The 20,800-nt window shown below is 45.5% G+C and overlaps 1 protein-coding gene across 1 annotated transcript in view; it reads left to right on the forward strand.

Annotated features, from left to right (window-relative positions):
- Positions 1-20,800, forward strand: part of LOC130912442 (phospholipid-transporting ATPase ABCA1-like) — a 383,631-nt gene that overhangs the window by 144,685 nt on the left and 218,146 nt on the right. The window contains exons 19-20 of the mRNA XM_057830543.1: positions 10,523-10,660; positions 10,845-11,002. Of these exons, the coding sequence (XP_057686526.1) occupies positions 10,523-10,660; positions 10,845-11,002 (296 nt within the window). The remainder of the gene's footprint in view (positions 1-10,522; positions 10,661-10,844; positions 11,003-20,800) is intronic.

A 20,800-nucleotide genomic window follows, 5' to 3' on the forward strand; every position in this document is an offset into this window, starting at 1 on the left:
GCCAGGCGACCTGGCTACCAGGCAGACGCCGCGCACACAACATGGTAATACACGTGACCCGTTTTTTTTCCGATGAGAAAAGTGTAATGTGATGTCACTTCCAAAAATAGCAGTATTCTCTATTAAAATGCTCTTCGTACATGACTACAGTATTCTTCATTCTACATACAGTATGAGGCAACAACAAAATAGTAACGCACAGGCACTGAGGAAACTAATTTTAATCAGATTACTGGCTTGGAAAAAACGCGTTAGATTGCTCGTTACTGAAAGAAAGTAATCAGATTACAGATTACAGACAACACTGGTAGTGTGTCACCGACAACATACCTTGCGATCACGCTGAACTGTGATAAATTGTGTACGTCCGTTGAGTCATCCAAAGCGAGTGGAAAAAAATGGAGCCGAATTCATGTCCTTCACTTGCGTTGCCTCAAATCGATTTGACATCATGATGGTACGATCGTGAACAGTTCTTGCTGACAGGGGCATGTCTTTTTATCCGTTTTATAATCGTGTCTTTATACGAAAAGTCGTCAAAAAGTTCATTGGCAACATCAAGCATGAATGCTTTGGCGTACTCCCCATCTGTGAAATGGCTTCCCGTTTCTCACAATTGCTCAAGTGCCAGCAAAGCTAGCTGAATTCCAGTCACCTTGTTTGGTCCAAACACAGAGCTGCTGCTGACGAGCTTGCACTCTTGATAGCTCTTGACATGCTTTCGTTCTGTTGTGCCCCGCCGGATATTTTGATGCAAATGTAGTATGACGGGTGTCGAAGTGCCGCTTTATACTTTATACACTTTTTATTTTTGCCATCTTCTCAAAGGGGTTTCTAAAATTAGCGGGAAAAACGGAACTAAAACCGTGGGAAAATTACAACGCACATGCGCACATCGACCGCTCTTTTTGACAGCAAAATATGGCGACCCCACTGCCTCATCTGCGTTGCCAATGCAATTGATAGATAAATAGATGGATAGACGCAATGACATGTCTGTTTGCCACTTTCCCACTAAAATAACTGCGAACCAGCTTTCTAGTCGACGGGGATCGGCGCCGCAATGCGCAAAGGAATATAACAAAGCTTTTTTTCTTTTAATAATTAAAGATTTGTCTGCGAGCCATATGCCGCCGTCAAAAGAGCCAGATATGGCTCGCGAGCCATAGGTTCCCGACCCCTGCTCTAGGGTGTTAAATGTTCATGACTAGTGCAGTGTGTGTATGTGTGAGAAAAAAAGGACAGTGAGAGCGCGTGTGAGACTTAGCTGCAATATGACATCTGGAAGGATTGCAGTGATCTTGGAGAGGGTGTCTTTCAGAGCCAGGGTCTTCTGCATCAGTACTTCAGGTGTGGGAAACAAAGTCACATAGGGACAGTCAGCTTGTAATATGTCCAGTGCTACAGTCAGAGGCTTCAGGGCAGTGCAGTACTCATGCAAGAAGTGGTATTCTTTCTAATTGAAGCATGAGACTCCCACAGTGGCGCACAGAGTATTAAGCTCTTTCTGATATTCTTTTTATGGCATCATAAAAGGAATTCATACCTGTCAAGTTGTACGATTTCAGTGTAATTTGTACAAGTGAGCACAGATTTTTACATTTGTACGCTGTACATTAAAAATCTGGACGTTTTCGCGCATTACATTTTTTTTCTCCGTTCGGCTTTTGTCACCGTTTCGGCAACAATACAGTTTGCATTACTATGCGTTACTACGTCGGCTGACTGACGCGAGAAAAGTAGAGACGGAGAGAGAAGAGCGGGAGTGGGAAAGAGGGAGTTGTGACTCCGTTGCAAACGCGATGCTAGGCTAGGTGGCTACAATAATACCTGACTGGAGCCGACAGCCTACAAACTACGCCCACATGATGCTACGCTAGATATAACATGTATAGATGATGCTGAATGATACACTTGCCGGGGTAAACAGACACCATCTTAAAGCAGTAGACTTCTCAGGCTCAGTTGTAGTGAACCTTCCTAGCGAACCTAAGTAACTTTTTAAAACTGTTTCATCATTCAAAGATAGATTCATCTTTAAATAATGAAACAGTTTTAAAACTTTCACATGTCGAAATTAGGCAGAAGGGAACTAATGCAAAAATGGGAGCAATTTCAACAACTTTAATGTTTGATTCACAACATTAAATGACTTCCAAACATGGCTAAGGTTAGAGTATTATTTTTATTTTTTTAGGAGAAAAAAAACATGAAAGGTAACACCAGTTACTTTTCCAAGTCACTAATTACTCTTACATTCAGGTAACAGAGTTACCAACTCAATTACTTTTTGGAAGAAGTAATTTGTAATGAATCAGTTCCTTTTTTTTTTTTTAAGTAAGACTAACAACACTGGTCATAAAGATGCAGTCTGCAGAATGAAAAGCTACTGGACTGTCTCATGAAATTAGAATATTGTGTATTCTAATTTTATGAATTTTATGAGACAGTCCTGTATAATATATATATATATATATATATATATATATATATATATATATATATATATATATATATATATATATATATATATATATATATACGTATATATATATATATATATATACGTATATATATATATATATATATATATATATATATATACGTATATATACTGTACATTCAGTTGACGATAGCACCAACATACAGGACTGTCTCATAAAATTAGAATACACAATATTCTAATTTCCCGAGACAGTCCAGTATGCTGTGACGAAAGAGACAGAGCTGTTTAATTACCACTCTTTCAAGGACTTTGGAGAGAAATGGTAAGTTAGAAATAGGTCTATAATTAGCCAAAATATCAGGATCAAGAGTAGGTTTTTTCAAGAGCGGTTTTATAACTGCATATTTAAAGGACTGCGGCACGTAGCCAGTAACTAATGAGGTATTTATTATATTTAAGATAATGTCAATAGTTAGAGGCAGGGTCTCTTTAAAAAGTTTGGTTGGGATTGGGTCTAGGAGGCGCGTTGATGGTTTGGAGGACATTATAATTGAAATTACATCGATTTGGTCTACAGTGGTAAAGTTATTTAATATTTTAGAGGGGTTTATGGGAGATTTTAAATTCCTTGTCTGCACTTTATCAGACCTAATAACTGGAAGTGATTCATTTATTTTATTAATAGTTGCGATTTTATTGTTAAAAAATTTTAGGAAGTCATCACAGCTAAGGGTGGTTGGGATATAAGGTTCTATTGAGCTGTGACTGTTTGTCAGCCTTGCTACAGTGCTGAACAGAAACCTAGGATTATTTTTGTTTTCATCTATTAAGGATGAGTAATATCTGGTTTTAGTCGTACGCAAGGCCTGCTTATATGTCACTAAACTGTGTTTCCAGGCAGAGAGAGTGTGTGTTGCAACGGCGCCAAAGTCTTTCTAATTTACGTGTCGATTGTTTAAGAGAGCGTGTTTCAGCATTATACCACGGAGAGGCTCGTCTCGGCTTGACAAACTTTAATTTGGGGGGAGCAACAACATCGAGGGTAGTACGAAGCGTGACCATAACCCGATCAACAAACTTGTCATTAACAGCAAGGCCGGACATTATTCCTTCATAATTAGATGACATGGAGGCAAATATAGGCTGAATTGTCTGTTTATACTCTGAAACCGAGCAATCACATAATGTCCTTTTCATCTGAGTTCTAGTCATTAGTGGCGGATTATCTTGAAGCACAAACTGAAAGGTAATTAGAAAATGATCAGACAGTACGGGGTTGTGGGGATGGACACTAAGATCACTAATCTCCGTACCGTAAGTTAAAATCAAGTCCAGGGTGTGCTTGTGACTATGAGTTGGTTTATTTACATTTTGAATGAAGCCAGTCCCATCTAGTAGGTCATTAAAGGCCTTACCAAGGGAGTCACCTCCATCATCAACATGTATATTAAAATCCCCTACAATTATAATTCTATCCCAGTTTAACAAAATACTGGATAAAAAGTCGGAGAAATCTAACAAAAACTGTGAGTAGGGACCAGGGGGACGGTAAACCACTATGAAAAGAACTGGTTTTTGGCTTTTCCAGTTAGCATCTATAATTGATAGGTCTAGACTTTCAAAGGAGTTATAAACGTAATTATCTTTACTTTTTGGGCTCATACCTAAACAAGAGTGTGATATTACTGACACCCCCCCCCCCCCCCCCCCGCTCCACGGCCCGTGCTTCTAGATGTATGAAAATTCACGTGACTTGGGGGTGTGGATTAATCAAGTCTAACAAAGTCATCCTGCTGAAGCCAAGTTTCAGTCAGGGCCAAAATATGAATATTATAATCCCCAATTAAGTCATTAACTAACAGAGATTTGGGCGAGATTGACCTGATGTTTAATAATCCGCATTTTATATATTTATTAAGAGTTATTTTATTTTCACTGTTATCAGGGGCTATATGTATTAAATTCTTTAGTCTCGTTCCTATAGTACTCTGTTTTCTCCTGTTCACTATACGAGGCACGGACACAGTCTCTATCTTCTGTCCTGAATGTTGGATTTGTGACAGCTCAGAAAGAGGCGAGTGATCACTACTAACAGAGTTGTGTTCTACACTACAACACTGCGCCCGGGCCCCCACTCTGAAGTGTCACTTTGGGAGACTCAGTTTGGCAGCCAAATTTCTAGTTAAGAGAGCAGCACCGTCCCAAGTCGGATGAATGCCGTCTCGGCGCATGAGCCCGGACTTGCCCCAAAATGCGTGCCAGTTATCAAAGACTAAAGACTACTGTGTATATCGTTTTCTGGGCACCATCTAGACAACCAGCGGTTAAATGATGAGAATCTAGAGTACATCTCATCATTGACCAAATTAGGCAGAGGAGTCACTGTTAAATTTTAGTATTCATGATGTAGCTGAAAATATAGATTGTTCTTTGATTGCACCATGTTATATGTAACAATACTACCAATAAATTCATATTATTTTAGAGTTTTATTTTTGTTTCAAATTGCACACGATATAAAACGTCAGATTAGTCCCCAATTTGCAAGGGCATACGTCACTATTTGTAAGATTGCCAACAGCCTCGGGTTGACAGGTATGGGAATTCCACCTTGTGGATGATGGTACGCAGGCCCTTATCTTGGTCTACCCACCAGAGTGGGCACTAAGAAATCTTGAGGGGGCACCCCCAATGCAGGCTTTTTTTTTTACCCTCTGCATTTCTCCAGGCTTGGGACCGGCGTAAGTAGGACACTGGCTTGTGTTCCGTTGAGGCTGCAATCATTTTTTGAGTTTTTCATTCATTTATCTACTTAGTCTCACAGTCAGCGTGATGACATCATCTCGCATAGCAACGTGTGGCCATTTTGAGATGGGGGCATACACAGGTAAACATCTGTAGACAAATGTCCTAAATTCATATATTTCAGCTGTGTTTTGCGTCTTTTTTTTCATAAAAACGTCTTAAACATGACTTATTATTATCACAAGTCACTGCCGACAGACTCGAGGGGGCGATACAACTTAAAATTAGCGTGTATTGGCCTGCAAATCTGCCCATACAAAGTCACAGCTGATAGCTGGATAAACAATCCAAAGGAATTGCCTGCAATGGAGTTCAGAAACATCTACAACTACCTCACAAAGTCACCCAGTGAGTTGACCTTTATCAATTGCGAGGAATATGTACTGTGTGGAACTAAGAAAACTGGTAGTATATATGGAGTGATTATTTCTGCCTTAACCGGTAATTCGCCTCCAAGCGTTATTTAGCCGTGAACATGTCACGGCAAAATAACAATTCCCACCAGGCCAATAATATACCGATCAGAGCATTTCACGGCAAAAGGCAAATAACGCTTTGCGAGTTGTCGGTTACGGTAATAATAACCACTGCCTAGTCTATTGAATCCTAGCAGCTAATTGGGGCCAAAAAAAAATCGATTACAGTTTACTCACCAGTAACAAAATGTCGGATGCAAACGTAAATGTGCCTGGATTTAGGTTCCCACTGGTGAGAATGGTCCACGGAACAGTCTTTTACTGTTCCCTGATGGATTTTTTTCAGCCATTTGCTTGTCCTTCTCACGAGGAAGAATGAAGAACTTCAAATGGGGCTCCGAACTCTTCCTTGTGTTACAACCTGCAACACGGCAACTTTTAGTCATTCCGACGGAAAAAAGACCGCAAATAAGACAAAAGTTCAACGAGGTTGTACTACAATGCACGACGGAGCAACTGCTTGTGACCCGTGTTTGCCCCCATTTCAATATGGCAACGCTTTGTTGTGGCTGGTGACGTCATTAATGGCCGGATGTCCGACTGCGAGAATGTGTCTGGAGGAGAGAGGAAGCACGTGGAAAACAAACGAGGTTGGAAAAACAGCTTGTTTTGGTGATTGCTTGTTCGGCATGGCTGCGGCCAACAGTAACCGTTAATCCTGCAATAAAAAGGTAGGTGAGACCAACTCTCGGTGTGTTCTCTATATACTGTACAATAGATATTTCTGACATTTAGATTGGGTGGGCACACCTCACGTCTAGGTGGGCCGTGCCCACCCCAGCCCCCCCATTCATCCGGCCCCGATTGTACGAGGAGTTTTCATGTCTGGACTTCCTCCACTTTTTCTGCAACAAGGGGAGACTGGCTTGCTTTGCTCCAAAGAGCGGCACATTTCGCTCTGCTGCTCCTGTACACAGCTTTGATCTCTGCTTGCCAGGTATTTGTCCACCTCATTTATAACAATGATGTTCATGCTATGTGGAGCACACCGGTAGTGTAGGGGTAGTGTCACCTGGCCATTGATGTCATTCTCAGCTGAGAGAGTTTTATTCATATCTGAAAAGTTGACATCATCATCTGTAGTGGGCCCCTCCTCCTCCCCTGTCTCATCACTGGACTCTACTGGGTAATAGATTCTGAAAGCCTTGACAAAGTTGGACCCATTATCTGAAACTGTGGCCACAACTTTGTGATTCCATATGATGCATGAATATTTTCAAGCTCTACGGCAATAACAGGGCCGTTCCTGACCAATTTGGTACCCTGGCCAACAAATTTGTAGGCACCCCCCACCCCACAATAACTATTTTCCCTACACATATTTAAACACAGTGAAAAAGCACATTATCGCTTTGTAATTTATTATATAAAAAAGACAACGACGAACAAATGTAATAATTAAAAGAAAAATGCTCTAATAACCATTCAAAAACAAAAAAAAACTTAAAAAACAAACACAATAAAATAAATCACAATTGTTATTACAATGTGATTAACACCTTGCCTGGCATGGCCAGACTGTTCTCCCTGTATTTTTCAAACACTGTGAGAATAGTCTGGGACCCAGCCCATTAACGGCCTCTCGAGCAAGCACAAAATCAGCCGTCCAATCAGATTTGTTTATTTGCGTGACGTGTTCTTAACGAGCAACGTCACTCTTCCGTGTCAAAAGTCGTCTCCACAACAACACAGATGGCGAACAGGAGAGCCGAGAATATGTTCCAATCCACGGTAAAATCAGTTTTAAATTACCAAAAACACATCGACACAAGTCATTGACAACAGTCTGTCTCGCGCTAGCCATTTTGAATAAACTGAGCTCTACTCGTATGTTTACTTCCGCACGCAAGTCCCTCGTCGCTTTAATAACTTCACGTTCGCCCACTGCTGACTGGTCCACTTCGCTGTCTGTTTGCTGTGGCTTGCTCCACCCTTGAAATTTTATCCGCTGAATGGTGGCCAGACTCAATAGACCCCAATCACCAACGTCACACAATCATGTGATCGCTGTATTGTGCTGCCATTGTGTGTCCGTATTCTCAATGATGGTTTCTAAAGGTGGATTAACTTGCATATTATGGAAGCCCCGGTGCTTTCAGACGCTGTAAACTCATTGGATGAGTTGCATGAAAGCCGTTATTTGGAAAAGCTTTGGTCGATCCAGTCGCCAGATCCATATTTGATGCCCAAATCAATGTTTCCTCCCGTCCAGTCCTGTTCCGTGCGTGAGAAATCGTCCGGAGACCACAAAATTTCCAGTCATACTCCAGTTGATGTCACGATGAGGCGTCGGGTACCCAAAATCGGCACCGGCCCGAATATAAACCGACATTTGGGCAGCTGATCGTCACCATTGTCACGATTGTAAAATGAAACTTGATCAGCGGTTCGACAACGGGCCGGTGTGTGCCGAAAAATAGCCGCTCCGCGTAAAACGTTCCTCCTGACGGGAGCGCTTATTTATAATGCTTTATTGTAAAATGTTTTCATGGACGCATTACAGTAATGGATTTACGACTGTAAAATTAGTTTTAAATAAATAATTAAATTACACAAAATATTAGTACTGTATTTCAGTAATAAATGGTTGAATGGGCCACATAACCCTCTTTGAACAGAAATGTATTAGTTTACAGGTTTTCACGACCATATCCCAATAACAATCACACACGTATGACATTTATTAGTTCAAGCAGAGTAAAATAATACATATTCACAGTACAAGATTTATTAGTTCAAGTAGAGTAAAATAATACATATTCATGGTACAAGAAAGTCGTTTCCGTGTGGGAGCTCCCGTCAGGCGGGACATTTCACGCGGGGCGGCCATTTTTCGGCACAACACCTGTTGTTGCAATCACCTTTTTGCTGCACGGCCATCGCTACGAGCTTCGTAGTCTCCGTCTGATGATGTCTGCAATCGTGTTGGCATCACGACTATTGATGTTTTCGCTGCTTTCTGACGGCTGTCGACACAACCCTTTTAACAATGGGCACACACTAACTACTAAAATGACCGTTTATCGTCTCTGTTACAGCAACCAACCGCCACACATGCCTACACCATTTTGATTCATCAATGTTGACGATTGTCAGGAAGGTTTTTGGGTTCGTTTACAAGGCGGTGATTCCTTAGACAAGCAGAAAAGCACTCAGTAATAGGCTGGGGTGAAAGTGGCTAGAATTTCTTGCCAGAACTCCCCGACGTGAAGGTCGCCACGGAGCCAGAAATTTTTTAAATTTATTTTTCATTCAAAATTGTAATTTTTCAATGATTTGCAAAATAAAAGTTGACAAATACAGCAATAACCCCAACCTCTGTCTCCTAATTTTTATTTCCCCTCATTTCCTCACATACTAAATGCCAAATCTCAATTTTAACTACTTATGAACTTATGTTTTTTGGAATCTCATCATTATTTGTTTTTCGCTTGCCGAAATTAAATCATTTTTGCACCGTCAATCTGCCTCGCCTCCTTTCCCTGCTTTTGGGTCCACACACCACCAGCCTGCTCGCGTTTCCGTGACAGTCGTTACCTCTTTTAAATGTTCAACTCTTTCAGAGGCCCTTTGTGACGTTCACACTTATCTTTATTTGTGAGTATTGCTGGACAACTAGCTTTCACGTGCTAATCAGCTCGGTTTTGTATCACTCTTATGGAAGAGTACCAAGTCAATGCATGACAACCTATATTTATACCACAATGTTTGACATTATTATATTTTAGAGGTCTGTATGGATTGAAAAGTGATGTCAACAAACAATAAACACAAAATTATAATAGAATGTTTTTGTTGTTGTTTTTTTTTAGGTCACATTTTCAAGATCCGCAAGATAGCATTGTTGCTTGTATGGATCTTTTCTATTATTGCACGGAAAGAGGGCGAGTCAACAGTACTTAACGGACGCATTTTATTGCTAATAAATCGTCCGACCAACTTTTTCAGCTCACTCCCACTTATTGGGGCTTTGTTGGTAAAATCCAGCTTCATCTGTTTGTGAGGCGGGGGGCCTGAAGATTAAATGCTTTACTTCAAGTGAAATCACGCTGTACTGTGACTCCAGGTGTTTCCTTAAATGGGAATGTGGAGATTTTAGAGTTTTTGAGCCAGCGCAAAGTTTGCAATACACTTAGACATTCTTGTCATCTTTGCTTTGAAATGTGAAATAATGGCTGTGTTCCCTGTGAGCAAATGCACCTGTTTGTGCGCTCCTTCTGCTTGTATCACGATGTCACTCCCAATCTCAAGAGAAACTTTTGTTTCGAAATTCTCTTCATAAATGGTCACAAAATTTGTCATTCTACATACATTATGAGGCAAAACCAATTGTAACTCAGAGCCTAAGGAAGGTAACGTTAATCAGATTACTGGTTTGGAAAAATGAACGCATTAGATTGCTCATTACTGTAAAAATCAGATTACAGTAACGTGATACTGACAACACTGTAAATGATGCCAATAAATAAGCAAATGATACTTATGCTCGAATTAAAATTTTATAGCCTAATTGGTTGTGAGCATCTTTACACCATTTCTGAGAAAAACAATGTGAAAATTTTGTGAATATCATTAAATAGTCTGTTTTTATGGGAATAAATAACTTTCTGCTCGATGTTTTTAAAATTCAAATTCCCATTATATGGTGATGTTCGATCCAGAACCTGCACCGCTTATCCTTATGAAGGCGAATGGGATACCAGATTGGCTCGATTAAAGCTTTCTTTGAGTGGGTGGTGGTGTGGACCCTTCATTGATTGAATATAGCAAAAAAAACCTCTTGCTTCACTACCAGGTGGAATGAAGAGAAAGCTGAGTGTGGCACTTGCATTAATCGGCCAACCAAAGGTGGTTGTTTTGGATGAACCTACAGCAGGGATGGACCCGAACACCCGTCGAGGGATCTGGGACATGTTGTTGAAATATCGCAAAGGTGAAGTGGAATTATGAATCAGAGGTTCATGCTATTTATGCTTTTTAAAGTGACACGTAGTTCAAACATTTACTTGATTCTTGATTGCCTGTGAATTTCCGGAGGGAGTCAAAAATGGGTTTCTCAAAAGTAACAGTTGCAAAATACCAACATTGGATGTGTTTTGATTTTGTTCTTTTATCAGACCGAACAATCATCCTGGCCACTCACTACATGGATGAGGCAGAGATACTTGCTGATCGTATTGCCATTATTTCCCAAGGAAGGCTGTGCTGCTATGGGTCCCCAGTCTTTCTTAAATCTAAACTGGGGGTTGGCTCCACCCTGACTCTGGTCAAAGAGGTATCAATGGCGTACCGCAAGTAACACGTCACTTCAGCTCATTAATATTCATGACATTTGCTACTGTTGCTAAGGGAGGGACACCCCACCGTTTGTCCCTAATAGGAAATGAATGGAAATCTTGTACGAAGATGTTTACAGAGCTAAACTACCAATTCTCTCTGAAAATGATGTCCCTGGTGCCAAATTCACTGGCAAAGATGTGGAAGAACATAAAAATGTTGAGTTAATGAGATGGCTTGAGTGTCGAAGACTGAAAAAGATAAAAAAAAAAACGCGACTGACAATGACATTCTCCTGTTTCAACAAGCTATCCTTTACCACCAGCCCTGTCTTTTTTATATATTATATCCTCTTTTTGTCCTACGTCTCTGACCATTCTTGGGGGTAATTTAGTTAGTTTTGTGTAGCGATAGCAAATGCTACTCAGTGACAGCCAACGAACACTTTTAAAATTTTCATTGATAAAACATCTTAATTCTATAATTTACACTTCCCCCTTACTAAAGTGTTTTTGTTTTTTTTAAACAACAGAAAAGGTAACTGGCAGTCAGATACCATTTTAATTCTTTTCAGGTCATTCATTGTCAGACAAGCAGCACGGCACAACGTCACCCTAAAAAAAAAGTTAAAAATATCAAAATGGCTTTTTTGTCCTCTGAAAGGCCATGCCAACCCAACAAAATGTTTACTGCATGAAATGTGAATGGATTCACCGAGCTGCCGTTAAAAGTCCGCAAGTTGATTTTCTTCATTTTTTCAACCATTATTTCTATGCGAGGGCGGGTCTATAATGTCCCACTTCTACTTTACTTCCGCTTTACGATGTGACGTCACGGTCTAAAAATAGCATCCGTGCGGTACGCCATTCCAGTATCATCGCTAAAAAGCTGCATTCAGAACCATGGGTATGAGGACTTGTAATGGAGGCCATTGTTCCCTCTAAGCTGCGCGCGTGCGCAATCGCGCACTGCTGGCACCTACACTGCGCACAAGAAATTCTATGCTGCGCACACAAAAAAATCAACAGAAACGTACTAATTGCGTTGTAACTCGGTGAGTGACAGGTGTCCAGCAAATGATACGATAAGGTTCACTTCCGCTACGCAGCCAATCATAGCATTGACATTGCTTGTGTATAGCCCAGCCTACACGCGCGGAGTAGGTTAGCAAGCTATCAACAGTGCGTGAGTGCGGCGGAGTTGAGAGACGCAAATGCCAACCCCTTATCATGACGAAAAGAACGGGCAGCGACACATCCACTCACCAAGCCAAAGTAAAAAAGAAATGCGGTTCATATAAGATGGAATGGCTGTCGGAGCATGTGCAAATAGATGAACAAGCGGTGAAACTGTCTGATATTTGCCACGAAGCCCAAGTACCAATTGAGTTTTCAGAGGGAAAAATGCGGACTGAATGGAAGTTGGACTACCTCAAGTGTCATATTCAGCAGAGAAGTCATTTGAAAGCTGTTGAAAATTACGAAGACTCAAGATGGGACAGGCGATTGGTACATTATTGCGGGAGAATGCAAAAAGACCGACAGAAAAACGAGCTGTCCCACAAAACAAAATCTGACCCAGAGGAAGTTGAAGTTCTCATTGACGATATTTTATTTGCCATCTAAATGAATCCGTCAATGGTGTCAGTTCAACAAATCCGCAGTCACATGGCAAAGTATGTAAGTATACCAGAAAGCTGGCGAAGTAAAAACCATGCCTTTGAATTTGTAAACTCAATAAATGAGATAGTGGAGAACGAGATAATGTGCAGTGTTAAAAATGCACCCTGGCATACACCGATAGTAGATGAGAGCACTGACATATCAGTACACCAAATGCTAGTCCTATATATTAAGATGTGAAAAATAAGGTACATTTTAAGTCAGATTGGTGTGTATTCTAGAGACATTTATAAAGATATTTTAATTATGGATATTAATCATTAAATGCTCTTAATACTAGATAATTTACGGGGAGTAGAAATGCTAATAGGCGTGAAAAGGCGTGATACTGGTGTGTGGCCGCCATGTACCGTATTTTACAGACTATAAATCGCAGTTTTTTTTCATAGTTTGGCAGAGGGTGCGTCTTATACTGTGGAGCGACTTATACTGTATGTGAACTTATTCACACATTATTATATCATTGTTGCTAGTTAGCATGTTCTTTATGCTATAGTTATCTGAATAACTCTAAATCGCTATGTTACATTAACATACCAGGCATGTTCTCAGTTCGTTGTTTATGAGTCATGTAATGTTAGCATACAGTACACTTATTCAGCCTGTTGTTCTCTATTATTATTTTTATTCTAAATTGCCTTTCAAAATGACATGTCTGTTCTTGGTGGTGGATTCTACCAAATGAATTTCCCCCAAAAATTTCACTTATACGCCGGTGCGACATATATGTTTTTACATTTTAATTGCGCATTTTTTGGCTGGTGGGACTTATATTCCAAAAAATACGGTACACATCTGATGTTGCTCACCGTGGGCCGCAGTGTGCTCAGGGAGCAGGTGTGTTTGCTCAGACACACAAAAAATTAGAGGGAACATTGATGGAGGCCCTGATAATCCACAATTGTCTCTTGTACTAAAATGTTATTAGAAACACATAAAATATTGCCATTGATTTGAAAATCTATAATATTGAGTAAACATTTTGAGTACGGAGGGCGCCATGTTTTAAGCACCCAATGCATACTGGCGGCAATGACTCAGCTCGGTTGCTCTTGATAGAATAGCTGTGCTCGATACTAATGAAGCCAGTATGAAGACGAGCATGATTTGTAGGTTTTCACCTGAGGACTTGAGTTCTATTTCATCCCTGCTGACCGCTAGAGGCGGTGCTGTAAGCACTGAATGATCCCTTTGCGCATGCGCAGTGCGAGTAAAAATACCAACTTTGTCGCCTGTGACCCCAGGTTGACCCCCTGCAAAGGTATAACTTCCGGTGTCAACCTCGATGCCGTCCCTTTTTTCTTCTCGCGTGGCAGTTGCTGCCTTGTTGGTGTCGTGTAAAGCCTTTTTGACTGTGTGTCGGAGCTGCGAGTTGGATTCGCCCTCCTTAGGCTGCGTCACTTTGTCAGCAGTTCGGCCGTGTGGAGTTTGTTTGTTTCTTCCTCGTTGGAGCGACTGACTGCCCGTGCCGCTGACAGCCCGTGCCAGTGATGGCTACGTTTGCAATCCCCTTCCCGGCTGATGGCGTTGGGTGAGTGATCTTGGCTGGCTCACCGCTTGCGTGGCCGCCGGCTGCGTTCGCATGTTTCTTTTTTCCCGCCGGCGTGTGTTCGGGGTCGGCACTGTCGTCCCCCTTGCTGGTTACCGTTGCCGCTTGCTTAGCCTTTTTGGCTGTACGCGAGCTTTCACGGTGTTGCCTCGATTCCCGTCGCTTCTTGCGGTCGGTGTCATGGGTTGGCTATCTCGCTAGCCTGGCTGCGCTTGCCGTGCAGGTGGCTTTTGCGCCCCCTTCCCTCGGCTGGCTCTCTCGGTGTTACGTGGTTTCCCGTCGCTTCTTGCGGTCGGTGTCATGGGTTGGCTATCTCGTTGGCCTGGCTGCGCTTGCCGTGCAGGTGGCGTTCGCACCCCCTTCCCTCGGCTGGCTTTCACAGTGTTATGTCATTTCCCGTCGCTTCTTGCGGTCGGTGTCGTGGGTTGGCTATCTCGCTAGCCTGGCTGCGCTTGCCGTGCAGGTGGCGTTCGCGCCCCCTTCCCTCGGCTGGCTTTCACGGTTTTACGTTGTTTCCCGTCGCTTCTTCGCCCCCTTCCCTCGACTGTTGTCTACGCGATTGCGTTGGCCGTGCAGGGCTCTCCCTGTGTGTTGCATGTGGCTCCCTCCTTGGGTCGCGAGACGCCCCGGACAGGTGCTCGGCCTACCATGACCTGTCTGACGTTTCTGCGTGGGGTTTGCGGCTGTGGGCTTGCTCCAGTGTTGCTTCCTCCCTGTCCGTCGCCCGTTGTCCAGGGGCGGGACTGGCTTTTGCTCCGGCGGTTGCCTCGGCCCCCTTCAATGTTGCGTCTGCCTATGGCATGCATTCCCCTAGTCCCGTCGGTGGCTGTGGGGGTTGGTGCTGGCTGCCCCTGCCCCCCCAGTTCGTGCTTGGGGGCACGTTCTCTTATGTGACGCTGCCCCTTGTCGTTTGTGGGCGCCTGGTGCGCCGTGCTACATTGGCTCCTGCGTCCGCCCGGAGTCTGGTGGAGGCGGGGGCCGACCGGCTTCTTGCCTCTGGTATTTGGCAGCCTCTGGCGGTTCTGCTTCCTGTTCCATGGTGACATGGGTGGTCAGGCGTTGCGTTTTCAGTGCTCGGCTCTTCATCCTCCTCGTGGGGCTTGTCGCTGGTTCCTCTGATGTTTCCTGGCTGGCGGTGCTGCGCAGCGCGTTGGTACATCTGCAGCTGGATTCGCCTCACCGGCCTGCTTCAGCACCGGCGGGTGCTTTCGGCACCGGCGGACCGCTTCAGGTTTTTCTGTCCCTGGTTGGTGTGTTCCTGCGGCTCTCTCGCTGTTCTCAGCTGTTGGCTGCGCTTTGGCGTCCATGCGTGGTCTGGCTGCTGTCGGCCTGGACCGCATGGCGGGTGTTGGCCTTGCCACTGCGTCCCTCATTGTCCCCTGGGGGGTGTCCTCGTCCTCCTGTGTGCTGCCATTAGCTTCGGCTGCGTGCGTCAGTGATTTCCTAGCTCGCCTTTTGCTGGTCTCGGCGCCCTAGCCGAGGGTGGTGTTGATGCCCCAGCGGTGGGCTTCGGTGGCGCGGCCTTGCGCGTGTCCGCCCTTTGCCTCGTTCGGGCTCGTAGCTGGGTTTGCCGTGCTCATTCTCCCCCGGCTGGGGCTGCCCGGGGACGCTCCATGGCGTTCCTGTTGTACCCGGCCATCTTTTCGGCTCTGTTGTGGTTTCTCCTTGGGGTTGGCCTTTTGCGGCCTATACGGCCGGGCATCGGCAGTCATGCCTGCGTCGAGGCGCCACTCCTGCGGGTGGCCCTGGGGGTCCCTCTGCTGCGTTTTGTCCTTGTCATTCGGCGCGCCTTTCCCCTGTTGGGGGCTAGGGTCCCCGGCAGGCCTCCGGGCGTTCGGCTGATTCCTTTTGTAACCCCGCCCGCTTGCCTCCGCGTCGGGCGCGGGCAGTTTTGGCCACCGGCTCCCCCTGGCCTCCTCACAGCCAGGGGGCGGGGCTAAGGCCTGTAGGCTGGCCGTCGGTTTTCCCGCCAGCAGCTCGGTTCCTGGACTGCTCGCATTTCGGTCCCCTGGGTGATGTCTGCTTGGTCCCACGGGTCCGTGCCCCTGTTCCTCGCTGGCCCCTTGTAGCCCACCGGGTCAGGGTGACAACAGTCATAGGCCGGGTGACGGCTCTAGTTCCGGGCATGTTGCTGTCTTGTCTTCTGGTCATCGAGCCTGTGGCTCTTCAGGCTTGCACCTTCCGCTTGTTTACCTCTGCGGGTGGTCGCCCGGGGGGAGTGGTTCTCTTCTGTGGACCTGTGGGATGCCTGCTTTGTGTGGCCATTGATCCTCGCCGTGGGCAGTTTCTCCGCCTTGCCTTCGTGGATCGCCTCTGCCAGTCCAGGATGCTCCCGTTTGGCCTCCCTCTTTCCCCGAGGGTGTTCGCCCGTTCCGTGGGGGTGGATCCGTCCCCCCTCCAGCCGACGGGCGTGTAGATTCTGCCATGCATTGGCGACTGGCTGGTATGTGCTCCGTCGCGTGCTTGGGCGTGCGCCGGTCGGGCCGTTCTTCTTGCCCACGTGGCCCGCTGAGATTTCTGAGTCGATTTGGGGATGTTTTGCTTGTTCCCCTCTTGGCGGGTGGCCTTCCTTGGGGTGTCTATGAACAGGGTGGCCATGTTGGCTCCTCAGTCATCCCGTGGGGGTGGATGCTCTGCGCCTCCTCTTGCGTTTTTGGGTTGATCGGGTGTGCCCGTGTGTGGCCTTCCCACGGTTTTTGGGGCGTGCTGACATCCTTGTCCGCTGTTGTATCCCTGGGTCATCTTTTATTGCGCCCCCTGCTACGGTGGCTGACCGGCTTTTACCTGGTTGCTGTATGGCTCCGGAGGCTCAGTGTCTCCTGCCGGTGCGCGTTTGCCTCGAAACTGGGGGTACGGTGTCTGCCTGTGGTGGGGCGTACCGTTGGGTATGGCCCCTGTCTGGCGCGAATTGGTCACTGCGGGTGCCGGTCGCTCGGGATTCGGTGGTATCGGCAGCGCTGGGCTGCTTGGGGCTGCTGGTCTATACTGGACTGCGCCAATCACGGCGATGTGCCGGGGCTGCTTGCGGCTCACCTTGCTCTAGGGCATTTTTGCCCGTGTCTGCTGGGGTGGTTTGTGCTGTACGGACGGACGACGCTGCCGTGGTGTACCATACCATCCACTGGGGGCACGGGGTCTATTAGTCTCTTGTGTGGCTGGCCCCTCCCCTTACGGTGCTGCCACCGTCGTTTCTTACCGGTCTTATGTTCTATTTGCCGGTGCGCTATCCTGCCATAGTCTACCTCCGAGGGTCTGGTGCCTCTGTCCCGGTGTGGTGTGCACATTCAGTGTGTGTTCGGCGGGGTTGGGGTCGTTCTCTTCGTCTCCCGGGAGTCGAACCGCTGCCCTCTCTGGTTTTCTGTGGGGGTGCGCTCCGGTCTGCTCGGTCGGGACACGCTGGGCGCGCTCCTGGCTGGGGGCCTGCTGTACGCTTTCCGCCTCTCCCTCTGTTCTGGCTGTCGCTTGAGGGGGCGTTTGCGGTGGGCACTTGTTGCGGCCTGTGGCCCCCTTTTGGCCATCTGTCGGCGGTTTTTGTGGCCTCCCCTGCTGTCCCAGTTGGGGGCCCGGTATCTCGTCCCGATGCTCGCAGTCTCTGCCAGCGTGTCTGGCCACTGGAGGCGACCGGCTTGCTGACTGGCGGCTGCTCGGTTTCCGTCTGGAGGATGCTGTTGGACTCCTGGGCGCCCTCCACTCAGCTTCAGTATACTGGCCGGTGGTGGTTGTTTGTAGCGTAGCATGCAGGCCGTGGGGATGATCCAGTGTGCTGTTCTCTCCCCGTTGCTGTCTCTCCTTGATTGGGTCGTTCTACATCCGCCCTCAAGGTCTGAGTTGCTGCGATCTCTGATCCTCTCGCCAGGGTCTCTGGTGGCTCTGTGGGGAGCCCCAGCCTGGTCTCTGCATTCCTCATGGGGGCCCTGCGGCTTCGCCCCGCAGGTGTCCTCGTGCCCCAGTTTGGGGTCTGCGGTCGGTGCTCGACTGTTGTGCCGCCCCCCTTCTGGCCTCTGGCTGCAACCGGCCCTTTGTGGGTTGCCCACAAGGCGCCGTTCCCGCTGACCGTTGCCTCTGCTTGGCCTGTCGGCATATTGCTCGCACTCTTGGCAGGCCGTCGTGCGTGTTTTTGCACTCTGGGGGCTCGGGTGTCACACTGTGGCCTGGGGTTACCTTTGTGCCCTAAGTGTTGGCTGACTCATACAGCGATCTGCCTTACACCTTGCTTGTTTTTTCTCCCGACTACGGGGTGCATTGTCGGGCCGGGGATGTTGTTCCCAGCCTGGGCCCTGGGGTTTTGTGGGGACTCTACGATGGGTTTTCATAGGTCTTTACGCCTTTTTGCCTACTATGGGGTTCGTGGCAGGGGAGCTGCCCTCTCCAGGCAGCGCCTCCCTCGTTGGGTCGTGGATCCAATTGTCGCTCTTATCAGACGCCCCCTGCCATCTGGGGCATGCTGTCACTTTGCCTGGGGCATTGCGGCTTCCCGGGCTGCCTCGAGGGATGGCCCTGGAGGTCGTCTGTGCCGCTGCCTCATGGTCAGGGCCTGGCTCCTTCTATTTTTGGTGTCACCTCCTCCCACCCACTGGGCGTGGTTTTCGGGTCCCAGTGAAGTTTGGGTTGGGGATTCTTCGTGACCCCGCTGGTATTGGTCATTCAGTGCTTACAGCACCGCCTCTGGCGGTCAGCAGGGATGAAATAGAACAAAAGTTACGTAGGTAACTACGGTTCTATGAATCCCGAATGACCGCCAGAGCATTCAGTCACTCAGAATCCTCGTGACCACGCGAGAAGGTTCTGTAGGGACGGCATCTAGGTTGACACTTATACCTTTGCAGGGGGTCAACCTGGGGTCACAGGTGACAACGTTGGTATTTTTACTCACACGCGCGAAGGGATCATTTAGTGCTTACGGCACCGGCTCTGGCGGTCATTCGGGATTCATAGAACCGTAGTTACCTACGTAACGTTCGTTACTAATACTGTAGCTAGATAGATGTATAGATACAATACAATACAATACACATACTATTGATGAAGAAAAAAGAATACGCTCCGATATCTCCAGCAATGTGTGAAATAAGGCCAAATAATGGGTAATATTGACATTTATTCTCATATTAATAGTTTGACTTTTATTCTCGTACTATTACAACGAGAATAAAAGTCATATTATTACGTAGGGCTAATGTAGCCCAATGATCAGCTATGCACTTTAAGTAGTGCATTGCGGCCTGCATTAAAATCAACAATATTGAAAGTATCTCATGTTTTAGAATTGGTTTTACGAATCAGCAAATCTTCAATATTCTGGCTCATTTTCATGATATTATCCATGGAATGATGAGACTCCTTCCGAATGTTGCAATGTGCTCGACAGAAGTGGTGGAAACTTTCCATTGCCCATTTCTTCAGTTTTCACAAAAGCACATTTTACCATGTGGCCATCTTCCGTGAACACTCAGCATTGCAGATTGAGAACGAGTGGCCACAGAACTCCTCTCCATACCTGTCAACCCGAGGCCGTTGGCAAGCGTACAAATAGTGACATATGCCCTTACAAATTGGTGACTTATGATACGTTTTATATAGCGTGCAATATAAAACAAAAATATAACTCCATTTTTAAAATCATATGATTTTATTGGTAATATTGTCACGTATACCTGGTTCAATCAGAGAACAATCAATATCTTCAGCTACATCATGATAACTAAAATTTAAGTGACTTTTATAATTGTATGTAGCACTTTTAGCAATTTCTATCATGTTGTTTGATGGTTGCGCTTAATGGCACTTCAGCTCGCAATTCAGTTTGACTTGAAGGTTGTTCGTTAGTGTGTCCAATTATAAATTAAAAAGGTCAATTGATTAAATTTACTTCGATGCAATCTTTGAGTCAGGGAATATTTCTTTTGCTAACTCTGAGAAGTGATCAGCAATAGTTGCAGGAGAATTGTGTACGGCAACAAATTGGCAAAATAAAATCTCTGCTTTCATCACAGCATGGCTTTTCATTCTGCACACTACATCTTTATGACCAGCGTTGTTAATCTTACTTTTAAAAAGAAAGTAATTTATTACAGTTACAAATTACTTCTCCCAAAAAGTAATTGAGTTAGTAACTCAGCTACCTGAATGTAAGAGTAATTAGTTACTTGACAAAGTAACTGGTGTTACCTTTCATGTTTTCTTTTTTTTTTTTCATTAAAAAAAAAGAAAAAAAAGTAACCTTTGCTATGTTTGGAAGTCATTTAATAATGTGAGTTAACCATTAAAGTTGTTAAGATTGCTCCCGTTTTTGCATTAGATCCCTTCTGCCTCCTTTCGACATCTAAAAGTATTAAAACTGTTTCATCATTTAAAGATAGATTCAAGTCAAGATTTTGCCAATTTAGGAGTATTTGAGATGAAAAGTTACTTAGATTAGCTAGGAAGGTTCACTACAACAGACCCAACAGACCCTGAAAAGTACTGCTTTAAGATGTCATTTCGCATGTAGTTCAAAAAGCATGTGATATCTAGTGTAGCATCAAGTGGGCGTAAATTGTAGGCTGTCTGCTACAGTCATGGAAAT

The sequence above is a fragment of the Corythoichthys intestinalis genome, chromosome 1 (assembly GCF_030265065.1).
Source record: "Corythoichthys intestinalis isolate RoL2023-P3 chromosome 1, ASM3026506v1, whole genome shotgun sequence".
In the NCBI taxonomy this organism is placed as follows: Eukaryota; Metazoa; Chordata; class Actinopteri; order Syngnathiformes; family Syngnathidae; genus Corythoichthys; species Corythoichthys intestinalis.